The 14,170-nt window shown below is 35.3% G+C and overlaps 2 protein-coding genes across 2 annotated transcripts in view; both read right to left on the reverse strand.

Moving 5' to 3' along the window:
* The window catches only part of Kcnt2 (potassium sodium-activated channel subfamily T member 2), a 411,713-nt gene that overhangs the window by 170,741 nt on the left and 226,802 nt on the right, over window positions 1-14,170 (reverse strand). The window lies entirely within an intron of this gene.
* Window positions 8,346-12,734, reverse strand: LOC148122122 (zinc finger protein 280D-like). The gene has a single exon (XM_087906444.1). The coding sequence runs from the start codon at window positions 12,543-12,545 to the stop codon at window positions 9,609-9,611; it is 2,937 nt and encodes a 978-aa protein (XP_087762570.1). The 5' UTR covers window positions 12,546-12,734; the 3' UTR covers window positions 8,346-9,608.

Consider the following 14,170-nt stretch of genomic DNA (forward strand, 5'->3'; position numbering starts at 1 on the left):
CACACACACACACACACACACACACACACACACACACACACACACACACACATGTGGAAGTGGGAGGTGGTAGATAGGTTAATAAGAATGTTGGAAAGATGAGAGCTAGATAGGATGGCAGTATGTAAAATGCAAATTAAATGTATGGAATTTTCAAAGAACAAATTCAATAAAAGTTTTCATTAAAAATAACAAAGATCATAGAAGTGATGTGAAAATGGCAGAAATATTTAATGCCTGATTATAGCTTAAGTGTCACATATATCTCAATCTCATTAAATAGTTGTAATGAGTGTACTTATTTTTACAAATTGAGAACATCTTAATTAAGTATAAGACAGTTTATTACAACACTCTTTAATTCCATCAGTATTTGCAAATATTCATTTGTCATCATATGAGATATCCAAGGACTACAAGCAAGGAAATATATCTTTACAGACAAATGAATTTTTCTAATTTCTACACTGTTTTAATGAAAAAGTAAGTAATGCTAGGAATAGTAATACATGCTGGTAATTTTAACAGTTGGAAGGTGAAGCCAATACAAACAGGACTTCAAGGTCATTCTCAACTATAGTGAGTTTGAGACAAGGCTGGGCCAGACAATACCTTGTTAATAGAATAAAAAAATGTACATAAATATATATTTATATATGTATGTATGCAAGCTATATTAATACTACAAACAAACAAAATTTAATACTGAACTTATGAATTTCAGGTATATATACTTCACAACAAGTAAAATTTTATAAATATGGCAATTACCTAAATTAAACTTTTATATATATCATATAATAATTTATTCCTAAATTGTATAAATAAAACTAAAGAAAACCAAATGAATAAAAAATGGGACATAAATTACTTCAAGTACCAGATGAATTTAGCAAATCACTGACACAGTTTACAAATATTTGAATGATTGAATTAAGTATTTACTAAAACAAATGTTTGGCCTTCAGTACCATGTTTGTCCCTAGTAGTGAATATGACAATACTGAACTGAATCACTCAGGCCAGTAAATACCATAAAATTCAGGAAAATGTTTACTTAAAATTTGATAGAAAAAAGTAACGACAATAACTACAATACTATAAAAGGTTTCCCTGTAGTAGTTGATAATCTATGCTCTATGGTCACTCTTATTTTTTTCCAAAATATGTTGTCAGCTGTTGATGGGGAAGTATTGTTAATCAATTATCTTCAAGTGGTGGGACCAAGTTAGGGTGTGGCTTTTTGGAACCTGGAGAAAAACAAGCACACAGCCCAGGTGCTTGTTCTCTCTCTCTCTCTCTCTCTCTCTCTCTCTCTCTCTCTCTCTCTCTGTGGCTCCCTCAGAGCACAGTTGAGCTTGGACATCTCATTCCTGTTTCATGAGTTTTTCCCCTTATAATAAATAAGATATAATTGTTTTGTTTCACTAGGCTGGTTATTTTCAGAGTTGAGCTTACTTCTACAGTTAGTGGCCAGGTCTCCAGAGGCTCTAGCCAGCCACCATCAGGCTCCATGCTGAATATTCTTATGGGTATAGAATTCTCATGCAGCAGCCCCAAGTAGTCCCTAGCCATTGCGGTCCAGGATTTCTGTCACTCACGGTCACTCAGGTGTGATGCAGCCTGCCCCAGTTGTCTCTGTTTGGCATTTGTGCTCATGCAGTCACTGACCAATCAGGGACCTCCACAGACCACCCAGTCTGTGATTTCTACTAAATAACTATTTTTAATATGAGCATATCTTTTAGTATTAAATACTGAAATTCAGATTCAAACCAGGTACACTGCTACAAGTGTGTTGCAACACAATTATTGCACCTACTCCAGCTCAAACTCAACCACAGGGAAGATTCATAATTTAAAATATATATAAATTATAAATGTATAGTTTCAAAGGGCAAGACTATGGAAAACTTAACCATCCAGGACTTCAATAGCCTTTTAAATTATACCATGAACAAGGCTATGCAAGGTTTATATGATTTCCCTCTTACATCCCTCTCTTTGATTCTGGCAATTAGCTTTGTCCTTCATATTTTCACCTTAAAAACATGGTTTTATAATTGGGCCAAGAATGAGACACTTTTAGAAATGATATAGTCTTTACAGACTGATAAAGACCAACTAAAAGGGTAATTCAGAACTTTGGAGAAGGATACAACCAATTTAACAAATAAAACCCAGTCAAATGAGATGCTTTTAGAAATGACACAGGCTTTACAGACTGATAATGATCTAAACTAAAAAGGAAATTCAGCACTCTGGAGAAGGATACAGCCAATTTGAAAAACAAAACCCAGTCAATGACAGAGGGTGCTGAGACATTGTCTGAGATAATTTGTACTGTTGAATGTATTAATTGAACTTTCTCAAAGGGTTATGATAGATTGACTGATAGACTGTCTCTCCAGGAAGGTAATATGTATGCTACAAAAATTATGTTCAAGGATGTGACTTTATCTCTGCTTGACAGACTTCACACCTTGGAATCCTCAATGAAGGCATTAGAACAGAACACTAGACAGGATATCCAGACTTTAAAAAAGAAAGTGGTAAAAAGATTTTAAAAGATTGAGGAATTTATCAAATTTGATGACCAGGGACAAAAAGTACAAAGACAAAATGTAGCCTCATCAGTACATAACAAACTCCAGGATAGCTTACCAGAGTTTTTTACTGCTTTTCCAGTGATATCATCAGAAAGAACATCAGATACCAAATACCCTAAGGTTGTCAAAGAATAAAAATGGGAACTCATATGTATGACTGATCTAAAGGAAATTAAACAAGAAATTCTAGCTTATAGAATACATTTATTCTTTGTTAAGGAAATGGACAAATTATGGGTTTTAAGAAACAAAGCAACACCACAAGACTGGATACAGTTAATCTCAGTGGTCCTAGAAAATGGACGGCAGTTGCTTTGGAATTGTTACTAGAGAGAAGAAACAGGAATTTTAGAGTAACAGGGAAAAGCAAAAGAACTTGAGATTTATTAAGTATAAATTCTGGATAAGGAACTTTACTCCAATCCCCAGGATCAGGCTCCTTATAATAAACACACCTTGTCTGTATATACCACAGCAGCTTTAAATACTTGGGACAGGATCCAGGAACTAGGAATTATAATTGAAGCATATATTAGGGTAAGCAGGGTCAGAGAGATCCCTTTAGTGACTTTTTACAGAGATTAACTAAGGCTGTACAAATAGGGGTAACAGACCCAGAAGCTAGATTTGTACTGATTGAATCTTTGGCTTTTGAGAATGCCAACATAGAATGCAAAGAAGATACTTGGAACTTTAAAGGTCAGATCAACATTAACGGGTTAATTTATCTTGCATACAATAAATGTTAAGGAACTTGAGTATAGTACTGAAGCTTGGGAAGGAGAAACAATTTTCAGTGGTATGAGGAGACATCAAAATGACCAATGTTTTAATTGTGGTAGAATGGGACATCTGAGAAGAGATTGTAGACAAGGAATTTCTAGGAATAATGTTTCCTCTGGGAATGACAAGAATAGGAGGACTCAGCCTTCAGGTATATGAAGGAGGTGTGGCAAAGGTCAACATTAGACCAATGAATGTAGATCAATAAAAAACAGAAAAGACAACCTCATAATATTGAGAAACTCCTTAGGAGTCCAATAATTCCCAGTTATTGTGTAGAATGTGTCTCGCCAGAAAAATTAAAAATCTAGTGCCTACTGTAAAAAAAAAAAAAAAAAAAACTGATCTGGATTGTTGTCGGGGTTTCTGTCCTGCCTGGTTCCCACAATTGTTAAGTCCCACAGAAATCACACAGAGGTCTACATTATTTATAAACTGATTGGCCTAGTAGCTCAGATTTCTTATGCACTCTTACATCTTACATTAGCCCAATATTCATGTTTATGTTAGCCACATGGCTCAGTATCTTATTCGGTGAGCCAGTCACATCTTGCTTCTTCTGTGACTGGGTCACAAATGTAGACTAGGATGTCCTTCTTCACTAAATTCTCATTACCCTGCTTCTACTCCCTGCCTGGTTGTGCTGCCTATAATTCCTGCTTGGCTACTGGCCAATCTGTGCTTTATTAAAATACAAGTGACAGGGTACAAACCATTGCCCCACAGCACTGGACGAAAAATCAATGTGGAGAATGGATTAAACACTCTAGTAGGAATAGGAAATGTATATTCTGGCAAAGAGTACATATAAATGGCATTTTATTGAAGGTTTACTAGACATGGGTGCAGATGTAAGTAAGATGTAAGATCTTGGCATCCAAATTGGGATCTTCGAGAGGCAGATGTTCATTTTCTACGAATTAGAACCCTATCTCAAGTGAAAGAAAGCATGAGATGGGTCTAATGCATAGGGTCAGAAGGATAGACAGGGAGGCTGAGGTCATATATAGCTAATATTACAGTGAATTTGTGGAGTCATGACCTATTGCAGCACTGGAATACCCAGATTAATTTACCTGTAGCCTGGAAAATTTATGTTTCTGGGGAAGATATTAGAATTATAATACCTTATTAGCAAAGGTCACCAGACATTCAGGCCATACAAGAACACAAAGCAACTGACAAAACTTCAGAGGAATTAACAGTCCTGCCCTTAAAATGATGAATTGAGAAACCAATATGGGTTAAACAGTGTCCTCAAACAGAAGAAAAGCTGCATGCTTTAGAATAGCTGGTTCAAGAGCAACTAGATGCTCATAATATTGAAGAATCTACCAACCCTTGGAATTCTCCTGTACTTGTTGTTAAAAAGAAATTGGGAAATGGAGAATGGTGAGAGATCTTAGAGCTATCAACAAGATAATTCAACCTATGGGACCTCTACAATATGGAATTACTCTGCCTTCTCTATTACCAAAGGAATGACCTCTCATAGTTATTGATTTAAAGTATTCTTTCTTCACTATAACTTTACAAGAAAAAGATAAAGAAAAAAAATTGACTTCACATTGCCTACTTTTAATCATTCTCAGCCTACCAGGAGATATCAATGGACCATCCACTCACAGGGAATGCTCAATAGCCTTACCCTGTGACAAAACTTTTTCAGTCATTCATTGGAAATATTATATAATCAATATCCTAAATATATAATCTACCATTACATGGATGACATTTTGTCACCTGATTCAAATGCAGCTACTTTAGAAAGAATGTTTGAATAAGTTAAGAAAGTTTTGTCAAAATAGGGATTGCAAATTGCTCCTGTAAAGAATCAAGAAGGAGATTCTGTTAATTATCTATGTTACAGAATAGGGTTATAGAAAATTAGAACACAAAAGGCACAAATTAGGAGAGACTAATTATGGACTCTTAATGATTTTCAAAGATTAATAGGAGACATTTCAAGTCTGCAACCAGCTGTTGGGATAAGGCATGATGTAATAATTCATTTAAACAAAATCTTAGATGGTGTAAAGCCTTGAATAGTCCAGAGAATTAACAGCTGAAGCATAGAAGAAATTGAGAGTTGTTGAAGAGAAATTACAGGAAGTACATGTGGATAGGGTGAATTCAAATCTGAATTGTATTCTAGTAATATTTCCTTCCAGAATTTCTCCCACAGAAATTTTAATGCAAAGGGATGATCTTATCTTAGAATGGATCTTTTCACCACAAAACCAAGTAAAAGAATTAAAAACTTATGTGAGAAAAATCTCTGAATTAATTATAAAAAGTAAATTGAGACTTTGTCAATTAGCAGGTATAGACCTAGCAGAGATTATAGTGCCTTTTAGTAGTGAAGAAATAAAAGTGTTATGGGAATACAATGAACCATGGTAAAGAGCTTGTGCTGATTTGGGGGGCAAATTGATAACAATTATCTCAAAAGTGATAGACTTAACCTTATAAAGATAACTTCTTGGTTTCTTCCCCAAATTATACATGATGCACCAATAACTAGAGTCCGCACATTTTATTCTGATGCAAATAAATCAGGAATGGCAGGTTAGAAATCAGAAGAACTAAGTAAGACAGAACAAAGTCCTTATAATAATATCCAGAATGCAGAATTATATCCTATTTGTGTCTAAGGCATTGTAATGAAACTTCCAACATAGTTACTGATTCACAATATGCCCAGAGTTGTGTTGCATTTTGAAACTGCTGAATTTTTACCATATTATACAAAATTGACTTCATTATTCATTCAGGTGCAAGACATAATCAAGAATAGGTTTTGTTCTATATACATAACAAACCAACAATACCATATGGGTCTGCCAGGTCCTCTAGCACAAGGCAATGTAGAAATTCATCAATTATTGACTAAAACTGTGTTGCAGGCCTCAGAATTTCATAAAAACATCATGTCAATAACAAAGGTTTAAAGAAAGACTTTCTTATTACATGAGAGCAAGCTAAAGAGATTATAAAGAAATATCCCACTTGCTCTTCTTATAACCAAACACCATTAGCTGCAAGGATTAAACCAAAGGGTACTCAAAGATATAGAATTTGGTAGATGGGTGTGTTTCATTTTATTGAATTTGAAAATTAAAATATGTGCTTCACACCATAGAAATGTATTCAGGTTTTCAATGAGCAACTGTCTTGAGCTTGGAAAAACCTGACTCAGTAATCATGCATTTATTAGAAGCTGTGGCCATCATGGGTACTCCTGCACAAATAAAGACAGACAATGGTCCATCATATGTATCTAAGAAAATAAAATGTGTTTTTGCTTATTATAATATAAAGCATATTAGAGGAATACCAAAAAATACTACAGGTCAGGTAATTATAAAAAGTTCAAACAAAACTATAAAGGATGTGCTAAACAAACAAAAAGGAATGAAAAATATGCCCAGAAATATATTCTTTAATGCTTTATTATCCTTGAGTTTTCTTATCACTAATAAGAAAGGAACAATGGAAGAAGAGAGATATTGCATAATTGGAAAAAAAACCTCTGAATTGAATCAACCAGTGTATTTCAGGGATGTGCTGACATCACAATTAAAACCAGGAGATGTGCTACATTTGGAAAGGGGTTTTGCTATTGTTTGCACAGGGAAGAAAAACTATTGATATCATCAAAATTAATAAAGATTCGCTTTGAAAAAGAGAATCCTCTTGAGAAAGAGAAATAATAGATTATCCACAACAGTGACAAACATCCCAGTGGTAAGGAAACCATATAGGGTTGGGGTGGGGTTCTGCTCAGTTTTACAGGAAAACATACATTTTCAAAAATATAAGATATCCTGGATATTTGGATTCTGAAAGAAGGAAAAATAACTCTCCAATAAGGATCATCGAGAAAAAGGAATATGACTTATGAGAACAGGTGATCTATATCTATATCTATGTCTGTATCTATATCTATATCTATCTACACACACACACATACACACACATGTATATATATATGTATATATACATACATATATATATATATATATATATATATATATATAGAGAGAGAGAGAGAGAGAGAGAGAGAGTGGGGGAGAGAGAAAGAGAGAGAGAACATTGGATTTGGACTTGGACAATGGCTCTGTTCTTCTCTAAATCCAAGCATGTTGTTAAAAGGAATGTTCAGAGTTTCTGTCTCATGTCAGGAGCCATCTGCTATGGGTCAGATAGAAAAGTTTAGGAAAAATTTTACTTTCTCTATGCCTATTTTGTCTATTTTGTATTCTTCATTGAATGTATGTCTATATGAATAATGTTTAAGTTTTGCACAATGAACAATAGAGTTTTCTAAAGATCCCTTTCCTGTAGTAATCTTTGAAGTTTCCAGGAAGATGGGGACCCACAGCAATAACTCCACCTGATTTAGATGACATCATGAGGCTGATAGCACTATTATAAGACTGTTATTTGAGCGGGGTATTAGTTGCTGAAATGTTGAAATTCTCATGACATTCTGGCCAGAACTCCCCAAAAGAATTTTGGAAAAAAACATGTCAATTGCTTAGAAATCATTTGCAACTATGCTTAACAGTAATCTTGACATTCCACCATCACTTTACTTTTGCAGGATCCCATAAAGATAACACCACCCTCATGATAGTAAGGATGCAATTCTAAAGAACTACGTCCCCTCTCCCAAAATTGTTTGTCCTCAGGGTTTGGAACACTGTTTAGAGGTTGTTGATTATTATTTGTATCAGGTAGATAGTTTGGGTGGAAACTATGTACCTTCAGAGATTTAAAAATAAGGAAAATAGTGGGTAATAGAGTGAATACTTGTGACCTATTATTTATGAATAATTTACATTGGTGTAGTTTTGTATATTGACACAAGTTCAAATTATTTATTTGTATTTTCTGTTTACAATATTTGTACTCCTATGCAAAGTTATTCTGTCAGAATGTATACATGCATTTTTTTTTTTTTTTATCCAAAGACAGGTTTTTATTGTAAATACTTATTCAAAAAACTACTATATACAACAGAATTCTAACAGGCGTTGAAAACATTAAACATTCAGTGAAACAGTTTAAGAATTCAAAGCACATTTTAAGAAGTAAAAATGCAGCATTTAAAATAAAAATTTATTAGTACGTCAAAGCAAATTATTGTTTGTTATATTCATTTCTATATCTTAAAAATCAATTTAGTAGCTGACTTAAGAGATAAATCAGACTAATTTCCGCATCCAATTTTTTTTTTTTTTAAAAATCTGCTTTAGGATCGCATTTGAATTTCTACTTTTAAAATTAAGGAGTGCATGCCAAGGTATGTTTTCAGTTCAATGCTTTCTCCTACACTATACCACACTTTGGTTTGGCTTCCAGGCCATTTTTATGGGTCTACTGCCAAAAATCATTGAAACAATATTAAAAGCATAGTAGCTACAAGAGTTTCAATAACAGATTTCTACTTTATACAACTAGCCCATGGGGGCAAGATGGGGTTCTGCAGAGCTTATACACTGACTAAAAGCACAAATATAAACTTTATTTTTATAATTTCACTTTCACTGAAAGTTTTATAAAGGTCAGCTGACAGCCTGGCAGGCTAATACTTGAATGGAGGTGCACAGTTTCTAAAATTCTGTTTGCATGCTTCTGACAGACTGGAATGTTATATTAAATCCAAACTTAAGTTTATATTCATCCAAATTCTTAACAGGTCAATTTAGCACTCTAGGCATGCTTCATTACCAGGATCATATTAAAAAATAAAGCCTTCATTAACAGTAACAATTGATAGGTAGTTTAAAGGTATTTCCAAAAAATGCATGGTTTCAAATCTCTTCCTTTAAGTTTGTTTATTAAAAAGGAATATACATGTGATAAGAATTTTAAGTTCAGGACTAATGAAAGTTTGAAAAGTCTGATTAACATAGCTAATATTCTTATAATAATTTCATACTGGTGAACAAGATTTCTTAAAAAGTGCTAAAAGACCTTTGGATGGCAAACTTAGTTTTCACTAAAGTTCTGCTCAGGTTTTTAAAAAGTTGGAAATTCATACTAACCATGCTATTACTGGCAAACTGACTTAACAAGATAGAACATACAGGTGAAGTGTATGAAGGACCTCCCTCAGATCTCTCACTGCTGACCTCTGCCACGGCACTTCCGTGCTCACCGGACAGCACTGCTCTAAGTGCTTTCTGCTGGGAACTAAACTTGGAATGACTACATTGCTTCAGCTTCTTTCTTTCTATCTGCCAGGTCTACTGCTGTCTCTGCTCTACTTCCTCCAGGACTGCCACCTGTTTGATCAGACATCGCATCATTGATACTGGCCGAAGAACCATCCCCCTTATGAAGAATCTCCGTAGCTTCATACTCAAGTACCTCTGATGGCGTTAAAGGTTCCAAACGAACACTGCCTTGCTCACTAGCATCAGAACTCACAGTTTCAGATTCGTCTCTTTGCCGTAGAAACTGATCAATGCCAACACCCCCTGACATTAACTGCGAATCCTGCGCAGACTCTGAAGAAAACTCAGCTGCAGGGGAGTCATGCTCTTCACTCTGTTCACACGAATCTGTGTTTTCTGAACTCTGGTGTGCCTTCAGTTCCATTTCCTCACAGGTGTGCTGTGTCTGTTCTTCCTTTTCCGTATTATCTGTTCCAGCATCTGAATCGTGACTGAAGATATTCTTTGAACTGCTTTCCTGTTCTGTATCTGAAACTGTTTCGTTTCCTGCACAGTCTACTACTGCTGCAGCTTCACATACACTTGCATCACACCCACCGTCTTCTTCTGATGAAGGAGCTTTATCCTGCTTACCTTCAGAATGTGATGCTCCTGTTTCTCCTTCAGCTGTATTATGTCTTGCTGTTTCCTTAGACACAGATTCTTGTCCCTTAGTGGGAGCTTCAGTTTTTAATTCAGAAAGACGTTCAGAAGTTGGGATACAAACAGAAACTTTCTCTATTAAGACTTGACAAGTATGAGTTTCATGTTGACTTAAGTGTGTGGCCATATTATCTAAGCCAGAAACATCAGTTAGGAAATCACAATTAAGGCACACTAGAGAAATGCCCCTGAGATTTTCCGAATGCTTCTTAAATATACAAAACCTTTTACTTGGACGGTTACTATGAAAGCTCATCATATGATTTACATAGGCTTTGCTACAGCTAGTGTTGTATCTGCAAAAACTACAGTGGACATATGTAGGAAAATGGTTTGCAAAATCTTTTATTTCAGAACAACACTCAATACACTCGTGAACACCTCGACGTAACCTTAAGTTCCTCAATGCTGTATTCACCTTACTTTTCTTATTACTATTAGCGAGTGTGCTTTGTTTCTTCTGTGTAGTACAGACTTTTGACCTGATTTTAGATTTATTTCCATTAGACTTGGTTTCATTAGGTTGATTGGGATTAGATACAGTTGTATTCGGTGTACTTGTATTCAATTTAGTGGGATTTTTAGCAGTTGTATTTTCAGTCCTTGGAGGTGAGAGCTGGAGGGTAGAAGAGCTTGCACTGATGGAAGGTATAGCTGAAGATCCTGGTTGAAGAGGTCCAACTGAAGCTCGAATAGTAACTTTTGTTCCAGGGGGCAGTCCTTCTAGCTGCTTGGGCTTTACAAATGTTCGATGATGTTGAGTCTTGTGATCCATTTTTTCCTTGCATGTCAAAAACTGCAATCTGCATTTGGTACAACGATGTATTCCCTTTTTCTGATGTTTCATGTAATGATGCATATAGGGTGTGGCAATTTTAATAACTTTGAGGCAAAACGGACATAGCAAATTCTTAGTGTTTTCATGCGATGTTCTAAAATGAGATTCTACATCAGAAAATAATGATGATCTGTAATTGCAAACCTGGCAGATGTACGGCATTTCACCAGGTTTATGATTATCCTTCATATGTTGTAAAAGAATCTGTTCAGTTTCAAACGATAGCTCACAGATTTTACAAATGGTAGAAAACTCATGAAGCGTGTGTGTGCTCTCGATGTGGCACTGCAGCTGGAAGGGCGTGGGAAACTGGCGGTAGCAGTGCTGGCAAGTAGTGTGCTTCTCCCAGCTCTCACTGCTCTGCTTCTCAAGTTCCAAATGGTGTTTCATGTGGTTCATAAACCTAATATTATTTTTGAGAACTTTCAAACAACTGAAGCATTTAAAGGTTGTGTGAGTCTTCAGTTCTTCTTGGACATCTCCTTCATGTTTTCCATAATAAAAGTCATTAACTAACATGATCAATTTTCCTTTCTCTGAATCAAGAGCTTTAGTGTCATTTGTTGTATTTGCAATTTCTATTTTAGTCAATCCCAAAAAGTTATTTATCATGTCTGGACAACAATACGTCATGTGATTTTTCAGAGGATCCAAAAGATTGAAGTGAATATTACACTTAGGACATGCTCTTGGAAAAGTTGTTCCATTTTTAGATTGATTTGATGAGCAATTTGCACCTTGTGATGGTGTCACCTGCAGAGACATCACTGATGGAGGCTTTTCTAAAGAGACTATAGAAGAGGCATCTGCTCCAGAAATATTGTCACCGGGTTTAGGCTTTTTTGGGTTAACACTGCTTATGTCAGAACCAGAAGGGCGTTTTGATGAAAATAAAGTTTCATTCAAACCTGCAATAGAAAGTGATGGTCCCGCTTGGTAATGTGATAATCCTGTAGCCTGGGTCAGGTCAAACAGTAACTCTGAAGAGTTATTAGACACAACTCGTGGAGAGTTTGTTATATAACCAGGTTTAGAAAATGGTTGAACAATAACAGAACTATCTGAAGGTCTAGATTCAGGATGAAAATTTACTGGCAAGGCAGCCACAGGATTTGATGCTGGATTTGGGAAGCGTTGACTTGTAGGCTTGAATGAAGTAGTAAAACCTCGGTTAAGTGCACCATTCTTTATTCCTCGTGAATGTGAGCTGGGGTTAACTCTGTTTAAAATATTTGAAATTGCTGGTTTTGAACTTGCTATCTCTGCAACAAAGATGGGCTCATCATCATCATCATCATCATCATCATCATCATCCTCTTCAACTTCTTTCACTTTCTTCTGCCATGGCTCTAGCTCCTCTTCTTCACATTCCATAAAGAGTTCTGCCATTTTTAAATTATCTTTCTGTCGAGAGGAACTGTCACCCATCAAGTTGCAGATCTGACGTTCTGTAAGTTGTCACATTGCTTCTCTTCTCAGTAGGTATAGAAGACGGACAAGATGATCATCCTTGTAGTCAGTGTCTGAGAACACAAACTTTTCTTCTACTCATTCACAGACTCAGCACCTAAAGGCCGTGAGCGAAGCGGCTCGGCCTGACTGGAGCCCTGAGGAGGAGGAGAAAGAGGAGGAGGCGAGGGAGGAGCGCGGGCCGTGCGCCGCAACCGCCGCGGCTCCCATCGCGGAGCGGGCTCGTATACATGCATTTTTCTACCGCCTTTTAGGATTTTTTTTATATTGCTACAACTTTAAGGATATATTTTTATGTTACATAATATTTTTAATCTAACCTCTAATCAAGATACTTACACACTGTTTACATTTTGAGGTCTTTGGCCTCGTTTGCTACACTTTTGTTTACAGATTATTTAATATTCTGATATGAAGTATTAGTCTTTAAGTTACACTGCTATTAAATATTATATGTCAATAGTTGTTTATCTTTGTTATACATATAGTCAGATTAATTAGGTTCTTTGGATATTTAGAGATTCTATTCTTATGTTGTTTGTAATTTTATATTTGATATGTGTTTCTAGTATATATAGTTTTGTTTTAGTTTTGGTTCACTCTTGTTTATATAAAACAGGGAGGTGATGAGAAAGTTTTGTTTATCAATTATCTTTAAGAGGTGAAACCAAGTTAGGGTGTGGTTTTCTAGAATTCAGAGAAAATTGGGTGCATGGTTCAGGTGCTCTCTTTCTCTTTATGGCTCCCGCATTTTTGTGTGTGTGTGTGTGTGTGTGTGTGTGTGTGTGTGTGTGTGTGTGTGTGTATGTGTGTGTGTGTTATGGGCATCCTGGTTTCCTGTGAGGATTAGAATAAGTTTGAAGGATTATGTAGAAAATTACATAAACCTATCAAATTATAAAATAAGAGCACACATCATATAATTTTCAAATTCATATTATTTTAATAATTATTTTGAAAGTTTATTTATTTTAAGTTTATTTTTTTAACAAAAGCAATGTCAAGATATGACACTTAGCAAAATGTCAGACACTGAACTACTCTGCTTGTGAATCAACCTCCTACTCATCTTATATTAGAAACTGCCACCATGTGTGTGTATTGATGGTGGGGGTGTTTTGTATACACAAAGCACAAGAGAATATTTTGAAAAACGGTGGTAATTTGTTTAATCATGTGCTAATCTTTAAAATTAAGTACGCATTTAATTTTCTACATTTTAATAATAATTCATCAGGTTGTAGGAAAGGCAGCAAGAGAGTGCCTGTAAGATAGGAAAATTAGTCCATTATTGGTATGATAAACAGTTTTTAAGGCCAACACAATTGGAGAACTAGAAACAGGAAACAGGTTTTATTACAGTATGCACAAAATTTAATGCTGAATTTATACAATACTTGTTTTGCTTTGAACTCTGAATCTTACAACACATTTTTTTTTAAAGACTGAGGAGTGTTTAGATAATAATTCTCAATTCATCCACAGATATGGTGCAGTTATTTTTAACTGAAAATTTGCAATTCTCTGATCACATTTGATGAGTTTGGTTATTGTGTATCTGCATGCAGAAGAGACCTTAGGAA

This window comes from Myodes glareolus, chromosome 5 (genome assembly GCF_982192425.1).
Source record: "Myodes glareolus chromosome 5, mMyoGla1.1, whole genome shotgun sequence".
Taxonomy (NCBI): domain Eukaryota; kingdom Metazoa; phylum Chordata; class Mammalia; order Rodentia; family Cricetidae; genus Myodes; species Myodes glareolus.